The sequence below is a fragment of the Numenius arquata genome, chromosome 12 (assembly GCF_964106895.1).
Source record: "Numenius arquata chromosome 12, bNumArq3.hap1.1, whole genome shotgun sequence".
NCBI classification, from domain to species: domain Eukaryota; kingdom Metazoa; phylum Chordata; class Aves; order Charadriiformes; family Scolopacidae; genus Numenius; species Numenius arquata.
This window is the reverse complement of record NC_133587.1, coordinates 42,579,138-42,592,989: the sequence shown is the minus strand read 5'-3', so window position 1 is coordinate 42,592,989 and position 13,852 is coordinate 42,579,138. Positions and strand designations below refer to the sequence as shown.

Here is a 13,852-nt window from a genome sequence, read left to right as displayed (position 1 = left end):
GGGTGGGGGGGTGGGTTGGATTTAATACACTCAATATAATTGCGGCATCGACACCACGGGGATTTGCTGGGAGAGTCGGAGAGAGCATCCGTTCCTCCTCGGGAAGCGAGGGAGAAGCCGCTCAGATCGACTCGAGCGTGGCTACGCGGGGCGATTAGATCTCGGAGCACTTGCCAGAGCTCACATTTGCAATCACTTGTCATCCAACCCGAAAGAAAATAATCAGGGCCCGACCCCTGCCAAATTCCCAATGATTTAAATATCCCCGAATGAACTGCATTTCTAGTATAATTTCACTAGAATGAATATATCTCTCCATCTAGCTAAACACAAGCATGTCTTTATATATATGCATATAAAGCTCTGTGTGTGTAAATAGAAATATTCCCTACTAAGGGAAAATATATATGCAATTCTTAATGAGAAAGAAAACACATTTTGATTTGAGCTAATGCAAGGTTGCAAGCCTTCCTCCAACAAAGTCATTAAAAATTGTACCTCTCTTTGTTCCGTGTGAGCCACAGAAATTTTCTGATTCACAGATAAAATAAAATAAAGTCAAGTAAATAAATAAAATCTCCTCCTGTTCTCCCTCTCTCCTTGAAAAAAAAAAAAAATAAAATAAAAAAGGGCAACAAAAACCAGCAAGAAAACCCAACGGGCAGCAGCCACAACGACAACAAAAAAACGGTGCGAAAGAGAATCATCGTTGTTATTCCAAGAGAAAATATCCCCTCGCTCATCCAGCGCCTCCATCCCCTCGTTTTCCCCTCTCCAGCCCCCTTTCAAATGACCCAGGGAAAGGGGACAGCCTGTCAGCTGGGTGACACTTGCTCACAGATACAGCAAGCTTTAAACAATATGTTCCAGAGGAGCGGCGAATCTAACCGCGCACCCAGTCTCAAGGAGCTACATCTTTATAATAATACTGATAATGAGATTTTTTTTTATTTTTTTTATTTTTTTTTTCCTCATTTCCGCCCTACCGAAAACCTGCCGATTTTTGGAACCCCGCGATCCACCCCGAGGCACCCCCCGCCACCGCCACTGAAAAGAGAGAAATTGTTGCAATATGTAGAGAAAGAAATTAAAAAAGAGATCAATTACTAGTGCCCTGTGGGGTGGATGTGGTGGATGAAGTCGTTTGCAGCAGCTCCTTCGCAAAGTCCTGGGCTGAGACTCCTGCGAATTGTGATGATCTGGATTGAGCCTTATTGAGATTTGCATGGAAGAAGTTGATTTCTTAGCAGATGTCTTCAGTGGAGCTCTTGGATATCTGGCTGGTTGGACTGGTGGGGAAGGGGTGTGCGTGTCTTGGGGGGGTGTGAGTGTCTGGGGGGGGGGGGTGCGTGTCTGGGGGTGTGCGTGCATGTCTGGGTGTAAATCCTCTTTTTTTTTTTTTTAAATGAAAAAAAGGAGGAAAAAAAAAAAAGAAAGAACCAGCTGAAAGTTTCTAGAAAGTTAGTCCCAAAGCGTCCTGACCGTCACCGCGAGGAAACGGGGATTTGAGAAGAAGACAGAATGGCAAGAAGGAGCAAATCGAGAAAATAATAATTTAAAGGAAAAAAAAAAAAAACTTCACACTTTTTACACTTTTTTTTTTTTTTTTTTTTTTTTTTTTTTTTTTGCATTTTAGTAGCTTCGACCCAGGGAGTGAAATCCGGGCAGGTTGTTATAGCTACCCAAATCCACAGGGGTCCCCCCTGTCTATTTAAACCCCCTAAATCTTCCTTCCCCTTTTTAAAACTACATTTTATCCCTTGGCTTGTGGGCCAACGTGCCCCCTAATGAGTATTAAAACACTATCTCCTTGCAATTAGCTCATTCCTGACTTCGCGCTCCTGATTGACAGAACAAGCCAAAGCATCAGAATTCTCCCTTTGGCAATAAGTGCTGATTGGGTCCTTTTTAAGAGAGCTACTTCAAACTTTTTTTTTTTTTTTTTTTTTTTTTTTTTTTAATATTTGCCTTCAGTGTCTTGGCTGAGAGAAGAGTTTTTTACCTCTCTGAGATTTTTTTTTTCCTTGAGAGTAGTAGAGGAAGCAAGAGAGGATTTACCTGGTCGGGTTGAGTTCACTTCATTTGACTTTTTTTTTTTTTTTTTTTTTAAATTATTGTTATTATTATTATTAAAATAATCATCCTGCCTCAGAAGAAAGGAAGGTTTTTGGCAACTCTGGTTAAAAAAAAAAAAAAAAAGAAAGACAACTTTTCATCAATGGCCTCTTTTGGATATTTCCTGTTTCTTTGTGGGTTGAGTCAGGCTCTGTCAAGTTACCCAATCTGGTGGTAAGTTTTATTCTTCTTCTTTTTTTTTTTTTTTTTTTTTTCTCTCATTTTCATTTATTTTTCCCCTCCTCTGTTTTCTCTGCAACCCCTGCGCTTAAGATGACTTGAAATTCTCCTTTCGTTGCCACTCAGCTAAAGAGGTGGGATTGTTCCAGCGCCAGCAAGTTCTTAGAACCTGCATTTCACCTCTTTTATTTATGCATTCACTTTGTTTATTTTGACTGGGTTATACCTGATCTCTCCTTCTCCTACTGTAAAAGAGAGAGAGCGAGCGAGAGCGATCGGAAAGTTATTTTTTTTTTTTTTTTTTTTTAAAGTGCTTTGATCCTCTCCTGTGAAGAACAAAAGGCGCTGCCTGAATTAAAGAGATAATGATACAAGTTGACATGAGCATTTCAAGGTGATTTCGAGCTAGTCAGGTGGAAGGAAGGGGGGGGGAAAGGACGAAAACATATTTTTTTTTCCCTTCGCTTTAAGGGATATTTAGGGGGAAAGAAGAAAAAAAAAAAAAAAAAAAAAAAAAAGGAGGAAAAAAAGAAAAAGGAAAGAAAGAGAAAGGAGGTGAGAGGAGACTGAACAACCTGGGCTGGTTCTGGGAAGGCAGAGCAGGGAGCAGGGGCTGGGGGGGATGCTGCCGCGGAGCTACCCCGCGCAAGATCGGCGGGGACCCGCGCACCTCCTTTTTCCCGGGATAAAGCACTTTTTTTTTTGGTCCGCGGTGCAGCTCCTTTGACGGTTTTGGGGCGGTTTGTTGGTTTTGGTCGTGTTCTTTTTTTTTTCCGCGCTTTGCGCCCTACGCCTTTAAGAACCTTTTCTCTCTCTCTCCCCCACAAAAAGCAAATGGTGCTGGGCAAGGCATGTAACTGCAAGATCTGCTCTAATTACCCCGCGGAGGTAATTGGGCTCAGGGAAGCCCTAGCTCTGCAGGCAGCTGGCGGAGGAGCGCGGAGGAAGCGCGGTGCGGAGCCGCGCGGGGTTTTTGCGCGGGGCGAAGAGACGCAGGGAAGCCGGCGGGGCTCCTTGTTCCGCCGCCGGCTGCGCGGGTGCGGAGCCGCCCTTGTTAGGGAGCCGCCCCCGGGTTAGGGAGCCGCCAGCTCCGCGTCCGCGGAGGGGGAAGGCGGGCTGAGCGGCCCCAGCGCGGAGCAGGAGCTGCTCCGCACCCGGGACGGTGCTGTAAATAACTCAGAAGCGTCCAAAAAAAAAAAAAAAAAATATATATCTAATAATAATAATTAAATTTTTTTAAGTGCATTTAATCTCTGCCCTCCTCCCACCCCCATCCCCATCTGCCGAGGGGCGTTAGCGGGGGTTCAGGTGGGATCCGCGGGCGCGGTAGCCTCCGCGCTGCCCGGCGGTGCAGAGGTGAGGGTGTTGAAGGCAGCCGCTCCAACTATTTCAGGTATGTCTGAAAGCAGGGAATTCGTTGGGATGGGAGAAAGAAAGAAGAAAAAAAAAAAAAAAAAGAAAAAAAAAAAAAAAAGCAATAAAATGCAAATGTGTTCTTGGGAAGACAGGCAGAAAGAGCACCTGGACGGGAGTCATTAAAAAGCAATCTTTTATTCCCAGCCACCATCTAACTTATAATTAGAAACTCCGGTTGCATTCCTGATTGGAGAAGGAAACGCATTCCTCTAATACCAACATAAATATTCCCTTGTCACCCACCGAGGAGGGCAGAGCGGAGCCGCCGCGTCCCCGCGTCCCCATGTCCCCGTGTCCCCATGTCCCCGTGTCCCCGTGTCCCTATGGCCCTATGTCCCCGTGTCCCTATGTCCCTATGTCCCCGTGTCCCCGCGTCCCCGTCCCCCGCCGCGGCGAGCCCGCAGCCCCGAGGTGCGGGAGAGACGGCTCTCGGGGGGGGCGGGAAGGAGGGGGGAAAGTCAAGGAAGGAGATGATGGAGAGAGGGACAGGATGGGGACAGGAGGTCTTTTTCCAAGCCGGGGCATCAGGTGTGTGCAGGGGGACGGCAGCGGCGAATTTTGGGGGGGTTTTAGGGGTTTTTTTGGTTGCTTTTTAAATTTTTTTCCATCCTTCCCCGCTGCCAACCAGCGGTTTTCGAGGGTTCTTTCGCAGAGAGAGGGAAGCCCCCTCGGGCCATGGAAATGCAAAGGAGGTTTTGATTGGGGTGGGGGAGTCGGAGGAGTTCCCCCTCTCTCGCACCCCCCCCCCCTCCCCCCCCCGCACCCCTTTCCCTCTTTATTTATCCTCAAGCGACTTATAAACCCAGGGCCACCCCGCTGGCTGGAGGTGGGGGACAGCCCTGGGGAATGGGCCAGGCGGGGGGGTGGAGGGGGACACAGGGGTCCCCCCGGATGCACCCGGGAGCATCCCGACATCGGGAGCGCAGGTTCTTTTCTCCTCCTCAAGCGCAGCCTGCTCCCAACCCAGCTGATTTAACCGAGCTATCACACTTCGTTTTATTTTAATTTAATTTTGTTCTTTTCTTTCTTTTTTGGTGGTTTGGTTTTTTTTTTGGTTTTTTTTTTTGGGGGGTTGGGTTGGGGTTTTTTATTGTTGTTTTTCTGTTTTGAAGGGACTGCAGAGAGGGCCAGGAATTTTTTTAGTCTGGTAGCGCAAGCAACAAACATCTCAACTCGACCGCCTCTATTTAAAGCCCTCCCCTCTATTAGCTCAGAGCGGCTTGACTGCTTACAGCAGAAAATCTCTAATTTACCACCCCCAATTTATGCCCTCCCCCCCCCCTTCCTCCTCCCTCCCCCAATAATAGTTTCTAATTAAAGCGTAAACTCAGCCTAAAGCACACAGAGCTGCGGATCCTTACGCCCCTTTCAGGCTCCGAGACAATTTGAGCGAAAGCACGGACTGAGAAATTATATTCTCCTGTAGGTTTGGGTTAATTATTCTCCCAAAGGAAAGAAATTAGGGGAAACATCGAGTGCGTATTTATCAAGGGGGAGCAAGCGGGCATGTGTCTGTTCCTGGAATTTCTCTCTACCTCTAAATAGGGTTCCTCACTTGGCTGAGCCGTTTAAATTGCTGTTCCCACCATGGCATAGGGGCACCGGTTTAAAATCAGGCCACGCAGCGCTGGTGGCCCCCGGATGCCTGGTACCTTCGGAAAAAGTTCACTGGAGCAAAAGGGAAAAGATTCCCCCGGCGCAGTGATGCTCTCGCACTCCATCCACGTCCTTGCAGCGACAATGGGGGAGAAAGCTACGGGAGTTTCTTAAGAACAGAAAATTCCCAAATAACGTATTTAGAGAGGGATGAAATAGGCTTTAAAAATAACGTTTTAAAAATAATGAAAGAAGAGGGGATCGGTTCCCACGGGGACTGATGTGGTGAGTTTTTAGGGACGTGCTGGTGGGATTTATCGTGGCACAAGGAACCCCATGGGACCTTCTCCAACGCCACACAGCGTTGCCCTCTTCAACCCAAAGGAGCTACTGGTGGCAGCAACAGGCTCTTCCACACCCAGGGGGCCAGATTATGAGCAGAAAAGTGTTGGTTTGGGGTTTTTTTTCAAATGTTAGTGCTGTTCATTTTTCGGTTTGTTTTTCAAAGTAAAAAAAAAAAAGAAAAAAGAAGAGAGATCGGAGTGGGTGAAGGAAAACTTAGGAAATTCAGAAGCAGAATTCATGGATGGGGGAGGATGAAGTGTAACCTGTCCCTTGTCCTGTGGAGGTCTGGGGTCCCTGAGGAGTCACAGTAGCAGCACGAACAAAATTAGAACTTTTTCCAACTAACTTGGACTGCCTTGGCTGACTGCACATGGAATGGAAAAAGCATTTTATTTTATTTTTTGATGAGTGGCGTGAGGCCTGGCTTGGTCTGAGGACAGCCAGAGTCCAGAAATGATTCCGAAAGGAGAATGGTTTGGTTCAGGAGGGAAAAAAAAAATAGTGACAAAAATTAACACAGATCTTCAGTGTCGGGGATCTTAACCTCCTGTAGCCCAGGAGGCTGGTACTAAGGGCTGTACTAGAAGTACAGGCAGACCTCTTCACCATGGGAGGAACCTGCCAGCTGGCATCTCAAAGTGTTTTTCTTCCTGGGGTGTGAGGCATCTTGGTGCCTGCTGAGGGATGTGGGTGGTTAAAGCTTGTGCCTGGAGAGGGACTGGGAGAGGACATCTCACAGGAGGTCCCACGTGGCTTGGACCTCACATGGTGGCATCTCTTTAGGTGGCGATGTCTGTCCCTTCCTCTGTTCTGCTGGTCATGGTGGAGCTCCTGTCTCCTCTTCTGCTCTCTGTAATCTAACCTGTATCATGTCCTGAGCGAAGTGGGATGAGATTGGCCCTATAACGAACTGGGCAGGGAGATAAACCATAACCAGTAGTGGCAGAGTGGATGCAGTGTTACTGGAGATGCCAGGCTGGGATTTGGAAAGTGGTTGTGAAGGATGTGTGTTAGAAATATTTTCCTGGCTGGGACCTGTGTTTGTTCTTGGCTTCTTATTGCCTATTCCCCAAGACTGCTCACAGAAGCTGTATTGGTTGAACCATCCATGTGGATGAAGCTGGCCAAAGTCTGTGATGTCCTGCAGTAGCCACTTTACAGCCCATGAGGGTTGGAGAAAGTGGTCTAAAAGATCTTTCCAGCTCTGTCTTTTGCGATTCAGGAAATGTAAGTGCACAGGAGCAGGGTGGGAGGGAGCCTTGCCAACAGAAAGACAAGTAACCCGGTGGCATTACTCCAGCAATACGCAGGTGCAACACCTGAATGTGTCCCTGTCAGAGTTTGATGGCATCACCTCAATAAAAGCAATGCATGCATGAAGTCCTGGCTTCTGACCTGGTTCAGATCTCTCCTGGGATCTGGTCCCCTCGGGGTGCGTGGAACAGCCCCCAGTTTGTACTGTGGGGTAGGTGAAAGCCAGGCCAGGTTCGGGATCCCATGAAAAACCCGATCCTCCTTTTTCTTGCAAATCCTGGAGAACCAAGCTGAGTCTTGGCAGGCTCCGCACTTGAGAAAGCAAAGCTTAGGTTTGGCAGAGAGCAGCTGTGTTAAGTGAGAGATGATCATCCCGCGTTAGCCAGGAGGGAGGCAGAGCCGTGGAAGGTCACCCAAGGGACAGCGTGAGCCATGTGCGTTGGCACCGGAGCTCCTAAAGCAATCTCTAGAGCTTGGAAATATGAATTGCATCTACCCACTTCTCCTCTGCTCGATTAGCTGGGGTTGAGGATTTTGACATTTCCGAAGGCGATGGCATTCGTCTTCATCTCCTCTGCTCCTGCAGTGGGTTGCGGTGCGATGTTCAACAGCTGAAGTGCTCCTCATCAGAGGCGGCTGCATTTCAGCTCTCCATGGTGCAATCCCCGTACATGCAGCCCTCTCCCACCCTTGCCCCAAGGCTTGGGAATTGTCTTTATGTACACATATCTGTGTTACAACAGTATCTTGCATGGCCCTGTTTTGCCAGGCAGCATATAATCACGGAATGATGTTTTAGCCTATTCTCAGATACCAACCCGCCCACCAGCTTGGATTTTCTGGAGCACAGCATGGGGGATTGGCAACCCAAGACCACCTGGGTCAAGGGGATCTTGCTGTGTAGGTCTAAGCGGGAAGAAATACCCCCTGCCTGGTCCATACATGGGGTACAGTGTGCAAAGGGTAAGGGAAATATTTTCCCATCTCTATTTTTTTGTTGTGAGACTGGAGAAACAGACTTTAATGGTATTTATGTTGCTCTTGGCATAGTCCAGGCATGGAGGGGCTGTGCTCGTGAGATAAAATGGCTGGACTAAGATCACACAAGAAGTCTTTCTCATGGCAGGAACTGAAAATTTCAGAAGGTCTTAGCAAGAAGCTCCTATTTTAAACACGAGGAGGGCTGGGACTTTCCCCGAGAGCACAATGTGTGCTGAAAAAGAGCCCCCATCTGCTCAGATTTTAGACTCATTTTATTAAATGAGGAAGAAATTGTTTACTGTGAGGGTGGTGAGGCACTGAAACAGGTTGCCCAGAGAAGTTGTGGATACCCCAGCCCTGGAGGTGGTCAAGACCAGGTTGGATGGGGCTTTGAGCAACCTGGTGTAGTGGGAGGTGTCCCTGCCCATGGCAGAGGAGTTGGAACTAGATGATCTTTAAGGTCCTTTCCAACCCAAATCATTCTATGATTCTATGAATTTGTGTTGTCCTGCTACATATTCACTGATTTTTTTTTTTCAATTTTGAGGACATTGTTAGATAAATTAATCTGAAAACCAGCAACTTGATATTCAAAGAACTGAATGAAGGCATTATCTCAAACAAGCAAGTTTTTCCTAACTTAGATAAGGAAAAGTGAATCATTTTGTTCCCCAGCCCTTTTCAGGCAGCCCCAGAGGCAAAATGTGTTCTTTACAGACATTTGAACACCTCTAAGACTTCTCACCTTTGAGCACCTACTAACATGGCTTAAGCTCTGATATGTTCCCAGGAAGGGCGAGGATGTTTTTTATTCCTAGTTTGCAGGTGGGTAAGCAGACGCAGAGGAATTTAAAGGTCCTGCCCTGGACCTTGCAATCAGCCTGCAGCAGGGCTAGATGTCTGATTCACCAAGGAAAGGCCTTTTCGTCTTTCTAAAGACCTTTCTGCACATGCCCCGTGTCCTTGGGTGCTATTGCAGTGCACAGCACCAGGGCAGGGTGAGGAAGTATCTACTTCAGGGGCAGTAGACGTTAATGGAACAAGAGGGTTCTGTTCTCCTCTCTGAGCTCCTGTGCCACCTAAACGGGTCATTTCACTTATGCACATGGCATTTCTTTTTCCAGACTCAGTTCTACTCCTAAGTCTGCTGTAGGTAGAGTAGTTGGAACAAGGGATAGCCTTGTTCCAACATAGCCCTGCTTTCTTTTGGCCAAAAAAGACTTTTTGACTCTTCCCCCTAAAGGGTCAGGCTGGAGGAGCCTTGACCTTGGCTGCAAGTCTGTGGTCTTTCCTAGGAAAGATAAGTCAAGGATTGCTGATTGTACCAGAGGAAATGAGGCTGACTCACTGGTGTCTCCATCCTAAATCTAGGGGATCCCTTTCCCGTTTGCATCCCGCTTCCTGCAACTGGGATGAGCCAACCTAACTCCAACCCTGCAGCAATGCTGCTGCCGTTCCAGATGCCAATCTCTGCATCTCTTCCCGCATCACTGGTGCTTAGCAGGGGTGCAAAGCAGTAGGGGAAGGAGGCTGTCCTGCGCCAGACCTCATGAAGAACAGATGTTTTTGCTTTGTGTGTATGGGAGCGTAAGAAAAGCCCAACGGGACAACCATGGGTTGATGTGCCCGCTTCCCCCTTGCTCAGCATCAGTGCTGGAGTTCTTCAAGTGCGTGATTCACATAGCCCGACCGCATTTCAAAGGGCTTTATTGGGCATAAAGACAGCATTTAACAGGCATTGCACAAGTGTGTCACAGGGGGAATCCTCCAGGCTCTGAGTCACGGATGCTCCCTTTGGACAGCTGGGCTGTGCGCAGTATGACAAAGGCTGTGTGATGAGCACAGTCTCATCCCCAGGGCCTCCTGTGGGCAGGGATGGACCAGTCCTACTCTCACCAACACCCATGTTGAAATTTCCTTCCCGGAGAAGGAACAAACTCATGCTCTTGCTCTGGATCCCCAAAGGAAACCCTGTGGGGCCAAAGAGTGCATCTGGGAAGAGGGGAGGTAGAGCATGCAGGAGGTCTGGAGAACATTGCTGCAAAGAAGGGCTTTCTAGGCTCAAAATAGGCACCCACTGTCTTCTGGTGATGTGGGGCTTGGTGCTTTCGGCCCAGTCAGGTGGTGGCAGGTGCTGGGGAATGGTACCAGTTAAAACCACTGAAATATAGTGGAAAGGAAGGGGAAATAGCAGGGGGAGAAGTGTCAACCAGAGCATGTATGTCTTGTCCATGCTTAAACAAGGCTGGATGGGGCACAACTACAAGGCTGCAGGAAGAGCTGTTCGCATCCTGTCTCACTAAACCCGTCTCTGCTTTGCTGACACCACCAAGGGCCAAATGAAAACCCACGGTCTGTAAGAGCCAAGACAGTTCAGTGGGGCTTAATACTGAAAGGAGAGGAACACGCAGGAAACTGTAGGGGGAGGAGCCCTCCCATGACATATCCACCAGGGCTTTGCTGGATCAGGCACAAGGTTGGTCTTGTAGTAAAGTCACTCTTGGAACTGTCTACGCCAATTGTTTCCATCTAGCCTGGGCCATTCATAATGCTTTTCTCCCCTTCTGTCCCTTTAAAGCAAGGTTTGCTTTGCGTCCTGTTATCACCTTAGCACAACATGCAAAAATTCATGAGTTCATCAGTTCACTCCAAATTCTACTGGTGCCTGCAAAAAACAAGGGAAGGGAAGGGAAGGGAAGGGAAGGGAAGGGAAGGGAAGGGAAGGGAAGGGAAGGGAAGGGAAGGGAAGGGAAGGGAAGGGAAGGGAAGGGAAGGGAAGGGAAGGGAAGGGAAGGGAAGGGAAGGGAAGGGAAGGGAAGGGAAGGGAAGGGAAGGGAAGGGAAGGGAAGGGAAGGGAAGGGAAGGGAAGGGAAGGGGAACCAATACATTAACTCCCTTGTTCTGAACTAACATAGGGCACTGCTTTCGAAAACAGCCTGTAAACCAGGGGAGAGCGTTGTGCATCACAAAGACCTTGTTTGTCTCTTTTCCTTGTTTGTCACCTGCATATTCACAGTCCCCTTCCCACTTGGCTGTTGCTGATACCCAGAGAGTGCTTTGCATTTGTAGAGCCTGGGCCATCAAAGGAGTTCAAGGTGCTTTTGGTCTCCTCATCACAGCTTCTGTTCTGGTATAAATAATAGTCAGTTATGCTTTATATTGGTATAGTGATAATCCTTAGCAGGGGTGCTGTTACTCTTTTCCAACTCATGTTCCTCCACACTCTATTCGTATGAAATGCTTTTCTGTTGTTGCATCTTTGCATGCTCTCAGGCTTCATCAACAAGGTCACATTATAGCATGTGGTCTGGTTCCCTTCTCACATCACAGGCCTCCCTCACAAGGCATCCCAGATGTTTGGGACGGCCATTTCTCCTCTTCCATGGGGGCTCTGTAGGCTCAAAGCGTGCTGGAATAGGTTTTCCTAGAAGGCTCTGAGAGTACCTTGAGCTCAGATAGTGGTAGCCTCATGCCTACCACAGATTATGGAAGCTCTCCTGGTCACCATGCATCAATCCTAGTGGCCAGTTTAAGCATGTCTTCCAGGAAGGACATCTAGTCCAAAAAAGAAGATGCCTGGGTTCCCATCAGATGCCCATGCATAGCTTCTACTTCCAGTTAAGATGCCCAATGGCATCCTGGTTGTCCTCAGAGGCCTGGCAGGGATTGTATAAATCCACTGATGACAGGGTCCTTTTCAGCAGCAGATGGAGGCCAGTCAAGGAAACCCCAGAGCATCTCAGTGGCACTTGATGTCTATCTGCAGGCAACTGAGCAAAGCTTTGGGGTGGAATTCAACTTACCCATTACATGTCTGCAATTTCTCTGTCTCCATCCAAGGCAGGTGCTTTTGGCTCCTTTCATTGATGGGGAGAAGCGGGCACTTTCTTATGATGCAATTCATGTCTCAGTCATTCAACTGAGCTTGACTGGTTAAATCCTCTGAGACTATGGAGGAGCTCAGGCAACCAGCTCAGAGACATCTCCACCACCGTCATCCAGGTTTAGTGCTCCTTATCCTCAAACACATCCAGAGTCTCCCACCATCCTCCAACCACATCCACAAGTCATTGAATCAAGCTTGTAATAGAGAGAGCTCCATCTCAAAACTTTTTAAAAAGAGATATAAAATGGCTTTCTTGCTTCCTTATCATGACGGTTATCTCAGCAGAGGACACGACCACTCTTCTTAATGCAAGAGTTGTATCTGCATTTCGGAGAATTCCTCTGACTTTGTTTTACTTTCAGTTCTCCGAAATCAGGCCACTTTCTCTTTTCCCGGTCTATATCTCTTAATTTCACTTTCCAGGTTCTTATTTCCTCTACATCTCTTTTGGAAGATGCAGCTTAATGGCAGAGGTTATGCACATTCAGGTTTCCCAGGAAGTGGCTGTTATTCAAGAGATTTTGTGTTGTGGGACAGAGCAGCGAGAAAAGGCAGAGCCCGTCTCTGCTACGGCCAGGCCTGTGAAACGAAGCCAAACGGCACCGAGCAGAGCAGGAGTTTCTTCTGCTTCCAAAAGGGTGCACCTTGTCTAATAGAGATATTTACTGAGGGGTGGGAAGGCAGGACTGAAACTCCTTGAACAGTTGCCAAGCCTACCATTCAGTTTGTCCCTCTGCCCCCCAGAAGAACAACAATAGAGCCTGTTGCTAGACAGTGTTGTGCGGCATGACAGAAAACAACTCTAAATCCTTTTGCAGGCTGAGGAACACCCTTAAGGGAGCATTTCCATTTTTTTACCAGCCTCCAGTAGCTGGGAGGAAATGGGACAATCTAAGATCTTGCTGGACAGGTAGGACCCCATCCAAAGCCCAGTGAAGACTGGAAAAACACCACTGGGCATCCAATAAGATTTGTAAAATTTACTGGGAGACCCACAGTTCCTTTCAAAGCATAAAAATCTGGTTAATGCTGGTTTTGGAGAGATCCATGTTTGATTCCTATTCCTTCTGGAGGGAGAATCCTCTTGCAGCTTTAGCAGTCTCTGGCCAAGTTTCCTTTAGAGTTATTGATGAGAAATAGAATGCAACTCATCTGACGTATGTTAGACATTTACTTTCAGATGAGATGAATCACATCCCAGCTGTGCCAATTTTCTCACCATTGCCTGCAAGAGGATCCTGGATGACTCGACTTGGTCAGACAAAGATATCTCCTTTTAGACAGATGAATCCAGCTTCTTTTTTTTTATTATTTTTTTTTTATTTTTTTCCTTTGAATACAGTCCTAGAGCTAGAAGCATCTAGGCATTTTATGTTCTATGTAGACATGTAGAATACTGAAAGAGGTTACTTCCATTGGAAGACCATTTTGAAAATCCTGGTGGGCGTTTCTTCACATCTTTAGTGACTAAATTACCTTAAAAAAACCATCACTTGACGTCCTGGTGTTGCATTCCACATATACGTAGAAGAGCTGAGCAAAAATCCCATGTCTCAGAAGGGTGTTTGAAGGGAATTTTTATGAAATACCAATTTCTTGCACATTCTTCCATGGGAAGAGCAGACCTGATGCATTTGTCGTGAAATAATTTGCCTTACCGATCCAAACCAGGAGATCTGGGTACCTCGTTTTATCCTGCATACCATGAGAGTGATGCCTTTCCTTGTGGCTTTGTAATGTTAGTGGAAAGCCATCCTAGAGGCTCGGGACCCTTTGAAGATGTGTAGATGCTGGGAAGATGGACTGAAGATGTTTTGAAGTGTGTGTTGATATTGTCTTATTATTTTCAGACAGTGAGGGATCCAGGGACCGGGAGGCTCAGTCCAGCCTAACCCTTTCACCAGCTGGCTTGAACAAGGGGTGCTGATTTTTTTTTCAAGGCCTTGATACGCTTTCATTTACAAATAGTGTAAATCTACAGAAAAAAAAAAAAAAAAGGAAGCAGCCTGATCTCCAGGGCCTGAAAGCTGCTTTGCTGCAGCATTAGCAGAGGTGTGGTTTGGTCACCATCTGGAAAGA

The 13,852-nt window shown here is 47.4% G+C and overlaps 1 protein-coding gene across 1 annotated transcript in view; it reads left to right on the top strand.

Annotated features, from left to right (window-relative positions):
* Nucleotides 1–2,218: 2,218 nt before the first annotated feature.
* WNT3A (Wnt family member 3A) overlaps nt 2,219–13,852 on the top strand; it is an 86,930-nt gene continuing 75,296 nt past the window's right edge. Inside the window, exon 1 of the mRNA XM_074157004.1 lies at nt 2,219–2,289. Within this exon, the coding sequence (XP_074013105.1) occupies nt 2,219–2,289 (71 nt within the window). The remainder of the gene's footprint in view (nt 2,290–13,852) is intronic.